The sequence below is a fragment of the Belonocnema kinseyi genome, chromosome 10 (genome assembly GCF_010883055.1).
Source record: "Belonocnema kinseyi isolate 2016_QV_RU_SX_M_011 chromosome 10, B_treatae_v1, whole genome shotgun sequence".
Taxonomy (NCBI): Eukaryota; Metazoa; Arthropoda; class Insecta; order Hymenoptera; family Cynipidae; genus Belonocnema; species Belonocnema kinseyi.
In genome coordinates, this window is record NC_046666.1 from 10,563,813 (window position 1) to 10,573,314 (window position 9,502).

Consider the following 9,502-nt stretch of genomic DNA (forward strand, 5'->3'; position numbering starts at 1 on the left):
AAGTTGAATTTTTTTTGGTATATTTTAGTCAATTATTTGGTTAGAAAATAGTAAGATTTCAAATATTTGAATTTTTTTGCGGAATTCATCCTCAATTCTTTTTAATTCTTTGGAATGTTTTTAATTTACTTGAATTCTACTAAATTTACTCAATTCTATTTAGATAAATCGATTAATTGAATTTTGAACAGTTTTTATTTAAATGACAAAAATTAATGGCATTTGGATTTTTTGAAAATTTTTTAATTCATTTGAATTCTTCTGAATTCAAGTTGAATTTTTTTTGGTATATTTTAGTCAATTATTTGGTTAGAAAATAGTAAGATTTCAAATATTTGAATTTTTTTTGCGGAATTCATCCTCAATTGTTTTAAATTTTTTGCAATGTTTTTAATTTACTTGAATTCTTTTAAATTTATTCAATTCTATCTAATCAATAGATTTTTTGAATTGTTATCAATTAATTTGTTTTTTTTTTTAATTCATCGTTTGCTTCTAAATTAATTCCAAGTTCCAATAAATGAAAAAATGAAGTTCCAATTAATGGAATTTTAATTTTTTTTCAATTTTCTAATTCATTTGAATTCTTTTGAATTTTAGTTGCACTGTTTTGTAGTCATTAGTCACTTCTTTGGTTAGAAGTTAGTGGGGTTTCAAAGATTTGAAGAAATTTCAAGTTTTTTCTTTTAATTCATCCTACATCATTTTAAATTATTTATAATTCTGTTGAATTTTTTTAATAACTTGAATTCTTTTAAATTTACTCAATTCTATTTAATTTAATGAATTTTTAAACATTTTTTCAAGTTTTTATTTAATTGGTCCTAAATTCTTTAAACCGCCCCTTGTACTTTTATGGAATTTCATCGATTTCTGCTTGTTTACCTTAAATTCAATTCAATTCATTTTAACTCATTTTTCTAGCCTCTTTTTTATTTATTGTCCGAAAATTATGTATTTAATTAAAAAAAAAAAATTTCAGATTCCAATAGGATTTTTTATTTATTTATTTTTTGTTTTTGTTCGTTGGACGTAAAATAGGATTTTTAATTTGGATTTTATTCTAATTTAAATTTCTTAAATTTAAATTGTAACTCTTTGCGCGTGACAAAAAGTACCCATTTTCTTACAGAAAAAAACAATGGAGAGGCTGTTGAAGAAACAAGAGTCTAAAGCATCGAAATTTATGGGTAAGGGGAGACCATCTAGAAGACAAGTTCCCCTGGTCACCTATAGATTGACGCTGGAAGGAAGTTCCATTTCATTTCCGCCCGGAGAAGAATTTCCCTTGCACGAAATGAAAGAGTAAGTGCAATAAAAATTTATTTATAATAGAAAAAAGTTTTTTATTATTATTATTAAAAGTATAAAATTAATATTAACACAAAAATTGTATAAATTATAGTATCTATTAATAATAAAATATAAATAAAATATAAAAATATAAAACATAAAATATAAAAAAAATAAAATAAAATAATAATTAATAATAAAATCACAATATTTTAGTTTCAAATTAAAATACTCAAAATTTCAGGACCATTTCGCTATTAAATATTTCGTATAAAAAGCCTTGATAGTTTTGAATTTTAGATGCAAATTTAAAGCAATTCCGAATTGAAAAACTGAAAATTCTACAAAGTATAATTTTTTTTATTCTTTATTTTAATTTTTAATTTAAGATCTTAAAATTCTCCGATTTTTAGTTGAAGATTTAAAGAAATAAATAATTTTCATTTGAAAAATATCTGATTCGAATATTTCTAGAATTAATAATAATTTTAAAGAAAGATTTGAGATTAATTTTACTTTAAAAATTAAAATTGAAGTGGTTCAATTTTGGAATAAAAAATTTGGTATAAAAAAGTTTTGATATCAGAATTTTTGGTGATTAAAATTTTTTTCAATTTTAATTTAAGTTCCCATTATTCTAAGTTTTAACGTATTTTTTTTCATTTTTAACGTTTCACATTTAAAATTACTATTTATTTTGAAAGTTTTTTTTTCAGAATGATGCAATTTAATTTTTTTCATTTTAGGAAAATTCGTTGAATCAGCTTTAATTTAGTTTCTAATTGTAAATTGTCAAGTTTTAATCGTTTTGAATTTAAAATTATTAAAATTCAAAAGTTTTCAATTTTTAATTATTTAATTTTGAACGCTTTTAATTATAAAGAATGCAATTTCAACTCTTTTGAATTTTAGATTATCCAATTTCCAAAATTCGAATCTTAAAATATAAAATTTTTTACGTTTTGACATTTTTCAAATTTTAATTTAAAATTAATCTGGAATAATAGAAAAGTAATAATGACAATAATTTTGATAATTGATTGAAATTGATATCCTAACTTCAGAATAAATAAATAAATATATATATTTTTTTTTTAAATAATATATTGACGAAACCGTTGTATTTTTTTTATTAAAAAAATATCAATTTTAGGTGAAAAACATTAACATAACAATCAAAAATATAATTTTTTAAAATTAAAAATACGAATTTATGCCGAAAAAATACTAGAATAATATAAAATTGTTAAGATTCTTAATATTATTCAAATTTTAATAATTTTTGTTGAAAAAAAAAGATTTTCTGTAAAAAAATTGATATAACCAGAAATTGTTAAAAATTTGCAAATATTTCTCTAAATTTAGGTTTAAAAAAATTTTTTTTTGGTAAAACGCTATTTTGTTGGAAATTTTTGTTTGTTTGTTAAATCCAACTGTTTTTTATTAATATTTTTAATAATATAACTAGAAATGTTAAAAATTTCAAATTTTGTTCAAACTTTAATTATTTAATTTTGAACGCTTTTAATTATAAAAAATACTTTTCCAATTCCTTTGAATTTTAAATGACCCAATTTTCAAAACTCTAATTTCAAAAAATATTAAATTATTAACATTTTGACAATGTCTTATTTTCCAAATTTTAATTTAGAATCAACATAAAAGGTGAATTTTTAACAACTAAAAAAAAAAGATGTTTCCACCAAAAGATAAATTTTCAATAAAAAAATATGCATTTTTTACAAAAGTATAAATTTTCTACCAAAAACGATGAATTTTTCAAAACAATCGTTGAATTTTCAGAAAAAGTATATTTTTTAATTCAAAGAGATTATTTCTTAAACAAAAATACAATAATAGACTTTTTAAATAAAAAGAATTAATTTTTAACCAAAAAAGATGAATTTTCAACCAAACAATATAAATATAATTTCTAACCAAAAAGTGGAATTTTGAAAAAAAAATGATTAATTAAAAATTCCACTACTTGGTTGAAAGTTGAACGAATTTTTTCAGATTTCATTTTTTTTTCGTTAAAGATTCATAATTTTAGTTGTAAGTTCGTTTTTCGGTTAAAAAATAAAATTAACCATTCTTTTTCTTGAAAAAATGTTTTTTTTATTGCAAATTCAAATATTTTGTTAATAATTAAAATATTCAACAAACTGTTTTTTGTTTTTAATTGAAATTTGTGTACTTTGGTTGAGGATTAGACTATTTTATTGAAAATTAAAAAATTTTGTATAAAATTCAATTTTTTTGTAAAAAATTCGTTTTTATTGCTGTTTTTTTTTAAATTGAATATTAATTTTTCTTAATAGAAATTGATCTACTTAATTTTTTGGTTGAATATTGAACTTTTATGGTTTAAAAATGAAGACTATTTATCTTTTTTGCTTGAAAATTGAACTATTTCGGTTAAAGATTCATCACGTGGTTTAGAAAATTTAACTAGTCTAATTGAATATTCCATCATTTTAGTCAAAACTTGATTTTTATTGTTGAAAATTTAATTTATATCAGTTAAAAAATTTAACATTTTGGTTGAAAATTCATCTATTTGGTGTAAAATTCAACATTTATTCTAGTTAAAGATTTATAATTTTAGATAAAAATTCGCCAGTTTCGTTAACAATTATTTTTTGTTACTAAAAATTTAACTATTTTATTTTTGGGTAAAAAAATAATTTTTTTTAGTTCAAAATTCAAACATTTTGATGAAAATGTATCGTTTTTAATTAAAAATTCTATTAATTTCTTTAAAATTTATGTATTTTTTCGAAAAATCGTTTTTTTTTTTTGGTACAACATTAATCTTCTTTTTGAAAATTAATTTTTTTAATTAAAAATTTAAATATATATTTTTTAAATTCATTTTTTGATTGTGAATATTTATTTATTCCGTAATTTTAGATGAAAATTTTTCTTTTTGTTTGCAATTTTTAAAAGTTCAGTTAAAGATTTATCACTTTCTTTGAAAATGTAACTACTTTTTCGAAAATTATTATTTTTCGTGTTAAAATTAATTTTTCTTTTTTAAGTGAAAATTTAAATATTCTAATTTAATATTCCATCACTCTAGTTCAAAATTGACCTTTGTTGAAAATTTCATTTAACCCAGTTAAAATTTAACATTTTGGATAAAAATTCATCTTTTTGGTTTAAAATTCAATTATTGCAGTCACAAAATAATCATTTTCAACTATTTTGTTAAAAATTTGTCTCTTTCAGTTGAAAATTCAACGAATTTATTAAATAATCATGTATTTGGTGAAAAATCGTATTTTTTGGTAGAAAATTAATTTTCTTCTTTATAAATTAATTTTCTTTTTGAAACGTCTTTTTTTTTGTCAGAAAATTTAACTATTTTTTCTTTCATTTATTTTTTTAATGTGAATATTTATTTATTCCAATTGAATATTCCATAATTTAAGATGAAAATTCATCTTTTTGTTTGCAATTTTAAGAATTTCAGTTAAAGATTCATCACTTTGTTTGAAAATGTAACCCCTTTTTTGAAAACTATTCTTTTTTTTGGTTGAAAATTAGTTTTGTTTTTTTAAGGTAAAAATTTATAATAACTATTCTAGTTAAATATATATTACACTTTAATTTAAAATCGATCTTTTTGTTGAAAATTAAATTTTTTCAGTTAAAGATAAAACATTTTAGTTAAAAATTGATCTTTTTTTTATTTAAAATTCATTTTTAATTGAAAATTTAACTACGTTGTTTAAAATTTATGTATTTTGTTGGAAAATTGTATTTTTTGGTAGAAAATTAATCTTCTTGTTTAAAAATGAATCTTCTTTTGGAAAGTTCATTTTTTTTTGTTAAAAATGTAGCTATTTTTGTTTGTACTTCGTTTTTTTTTAATGTTCATATTTATTTATTTTAATTGAAAATTCCGTCATTTTAGATGAAGATTCATGTTTTTGTTTGCAATTTTAACAATTTCAGTTAAAGATTTATCAATTTGTTTGAAAATGTAACCACTTTTTTGAAAATTATTAATTTTTTTTGGCTGAAAATTAGTGTTTTTTTAAAGTAACAATTTATAATAACTATTCTAGTTAAATATATCATCATTTTAATTTAAAATCGATCCTTTTTTTGAAAATTAAATTTTTTCAGTTAAAGATTCAACATTTTAGTTAAAAATTCATCTTTTTTTTATTTAAAATTTAACTATAAAAATTGAAGATGAATAATTTTAGATAAAAATTCATCAGTTTGGTTTAAAATTCATTTTTAATTGAAAATTTAACTACTTTGTTTAAAATTTATGTATTTTGTTGAAAAATTGTATTTTTTGGTAGAAAATTAATCTTCTTGTTTAAAAATGAATCTTCTTTTGGAAAGTTCATTTTTTTTTTGGTTAAAAATGTAGCTATTTTTTTGTAATTCGTTTTTTTTTAATGTTCATATTTATTTATTTTAATTGAAAATTCCGTCATTTTAGATGAAGATTCATGTTTTTGTTTGCAAGTTTAACAATTTCAGTTAAAGATTTATCAATTTGTTTGAAAATGTAACCACTTTTTTGAAAACTATTCTTTTTTTTTTGAAAATTAGTTGTTTTTTTTTTTAATTAAAAATTTATAATAACTATTCTAGTTAAATATATCATCACTTTAATTTAAAATTGATCTTTTTTGTTGAAAATTAAATTTTTTTTAGTTAGATTCAACATTTTAGTTAAAAATTCATCTTTTTTTTATTTAAAATTTAACTATAAAAATTGAAGATGAATAATTTTAGATAAAAATTCATCATTTTGGTTTAAAATTCATTTTTAATTGAAAATTTAACTACTTTGTTTAAAATTTATGTATTTTGTTGAAAAATTGTATTTTTTGGTAGAAAATTAATCTTCTTCTTTAAAAATTAATCTTCTTTTGGAAAGTTCATTTTTTTTTGATGAAAATGTAACTATTTTTTTGTAATTCCTTTTTTTAAATGTTAATATTTATTTATTTTAATTGAAAATTCCGTAATTTTAGATGAAGATTCATCTTTTTGTTTGAAATTTTTAAAAATTCAGTTAAAGATTCATCACTTTGTTTCAAAATTTAACCACTTTTTTGAAAACTATTCTTTTTTTTTTTTTTTTTGAAAATTAGTTGTTTTTTTTTTTTTAATTAAAAATTTATAATAACTATTCTAGTTAAATATATCATCACTTTAATTTAAAATTGATCTTTTTTGTTGAAAATTAAATTTTTTTCAGTTAGATTCAACATTTTAGTTAAAAATTCATCTTTTTTTTTAATTTAAAATGTAACTATAACAGTTAAAGATGAATAATTTTAGATAAAAATTCATTAGTTTGGTTTAAAATTAATTTTAAATTGAAAATTAAACTATTCCATTTTTGTTCAAAAAATTATCTTTTTAATTTCAAATATTTGGATGAATATTTTTCGCTTTTACTTGAAAATTTAACTAATTTGTTTTAAATTTATGTACTTCGTTGAAAAATTGTATTTTTCGGTCGAAAATTAATCTTCTCGTTTAAAAATTAATCTTTTTTTTTAAAGTTCATTTTTTGGTTGAAAATGTAACTATTTTTTTTGTATTTCGTTTTTTTTTTAATGTTAATATTTATTTATTTTAATTGAATTTTCCGTAACTTTAGATGAAAGTTCATCTTTTTGTTTACAAATTTAAATATTCTAATTGAATATTCCATCATTTTAGTTAAAAAAAATTTTATTGTTGAAAATTTAATTTATTTCAGTTAAAAATTGAACATTTTGGTTGAAAAATCATCTTTTTGGTTTAAAATACAAAATTTATTTTAATTAAAGATTTCTAATTTTAGATCAAAATTCATCAGTTTGATTAACAATTATTTTTTCTAACTAAAAATTTAACTATTCCCTTGTCGTTAAAAAAAAATCTTTTAGTTCAAAATTCAAATATTTCGATGAAAATGTATCTTTTATGTTGAAAATTCAATTCATTTCTTTAAAACTGATTTATTTGGTTGAAAAATCGTTTTGTTTTTTGGTACAAAATTATTCTTTTAATTTAAAAATTAATCTTCTGCTTGAAAGTTAATTTTTTTATTAAAAATTTAAATATATTTTTTTGAATTCATTTTTTTATTGTGAAAATTTATTTATTCCAATTGAATATTTCATGATTTTAGATGGAAATTCATCTTTTTGTTTAAAATTTTAAACAATTTCAGTTAAAGATTTATCAATTTGTTTAAAAATGTAACTAATTTTTTGAAAATTATTATTTTTTGTTTTAAAATTAATTTTTCTTTTTTAACTGAAAATTTAATTTATTCCAGTTAAAAATGTAACATTTTGGCTGAAAAATCATCTTTTTGGTTTAAAATACAAAATTTATTTTAGTTCAAGATCTATAATTTTAGATAAAAATTCATCAGTTTGGTTAACAATTATTTTTTGTAACTAAAAATTTAACTATTCCATTTTTGGTAAAAAAAATAATCTTTTTTAGTTCAAAATTCAAATATTTGGATGAAAATTTATCGTTTTCATTTGGAAATTCTATTCATTTCTTTAAAATTGATATATTTGGTTGAAAACTTGTTTTTTTTGTGTACAAAATTAATATTCTAGTTTAAAAATTAATCTTCTGTTTGAAAGTTAATTTTTTGATTAAAAAATTATATATGTTTTTTTAGATTCATTTTTTAATTGTGAATATTTATTTATTCCAATTGAATATTCCATCAGTTTAGATGAAAATTTATCTTTTTGTTAGAAAATGTAACTAATTTTTAAAAATTATTATTTTTCGTTTTAAAATTAATTTTTCCTTTTTATCTGAAAATTTAACTATCCTAATTTAATATTCAATCACTTTATATAAGAATTTATTTTTTTTGTTAAAAATTTAATTTATTCCAGTTAGAAATGTATTATTTTGGTTTAAAATTCAACCATTGCAGTCGCAGATTAATTATTTTATACTATTTGGTTGAAAATTTGTCTTTTTTTTGAAAATTCAACTAATTTGTTTAAAATTGATGTATTGTGTTGAAAATTTAAATTTTTTGTTATAGAAAATTAATTTTCTTGTTTAGAAATTAATTTTCTTTTTGAAAGTTCATTTTTTTGGCTGAAAATTTAACTTTTTTCATGTATTTGTTATTTTTAAGTGAATATTTGTTTATTTCAATTTAATATTCCATCATTCTAGATGAAAATTGATATTTTTTTTTTTGAAATTTTAACAATTTCAGTTTAAAACTGATCATTTTTGTTGAAAATTAAAATTTTTTTCAGTTAAAGATTGAACATTTTAGTTGAAAATTCAACTTTTAAATTAAAAATTCAACAATTGTATTTACAGATTAATCATTTTGAACTATTTTGTTAATAATTTATCTTTTTTATTTGTAAACTCAAATAATTTGTTTAAAATTGATGTATTGTGTTGAAAATTTGAATTTTTTGGTAGAAAATTAATCTTCTTGTTTAAAAAGTAATTTTCTTCTTGAAAGTTCTTTTTTTGCTGAAAATTTCACTATTTTTTCATGTATTTTTTTCATGTGAATATTTCTTTATTACAATTGAATATTCCATGATTTTAGATAAAAATTTTTCTTTTCTTTGACATGTTAACAATTTTAGTTAAAGATTCATCACTTTCTTTGAAAATGTAAGTACTTTTTCGAAAATTATTATTTTTCGTTTTAAAATTAGTTGTTTTTTTTATAAATTGAAGTTAAGAATTTATCTTTTTTGTTGAAAATTTAATTTATTCCAGTTAAAAATTTAAAATTTAGGTTCATAATTCATCTTTTTGGTTTAAGATTTAACTATTGCGGTTATAGATTAATAGTTTTCCACGATTTGGTTAAAAATGTGTCTTTTTTTAGTTGAAAATTCAAACTAATTTGTTAAATAATCATGTTTTTTGTGGAAAAATCGTCTTTTTTGGTAGAAAATTAATCTTCTTATTTAAAAAGTAATCTTCTTTTTTACAGTTCATCTATTTTCTTTAAAATTCAATATTTTTAGTATTATTAAATTATTTAATAATCCGACAGTGCTGATATATTTAAGAATATCTTGTAATATAATTCTCAGAAGATTTCTAAATGTTTTTTTTTGTTTAGTTTCTACGGATTCAATTAATAAATTGAATCCGTAGAAACTAAAAAAAAAACATTTTCGTACAATAGAATTTAAATAAAAGACATTTTATATTATTATTATTATTG

General features: G+C 18.1%; 1 protein-coding gene across 1 annotated transcript in view; it reads left to right on the plus strand.

Annotated features, from left to right (window-relative positions):
• Positions 1–9,502, plus strand: part of LOC117181617 (INO80 complex subunit B) — a 40,333-nt gene that overhangs the window by 30,210 nt on the left and 621 nt on the right. Inside the window, exon 5 of the mRNA XM_033374482.1 lies at positions 1,133–1,305. Within this exon, the coding sequence (XP_033230373.1) occupies positions 1,133–1,305 (173 nt within the window). The remainder of the gene's footprint in view (positions 1–1,132; positions 1,306–9,502) is intronic.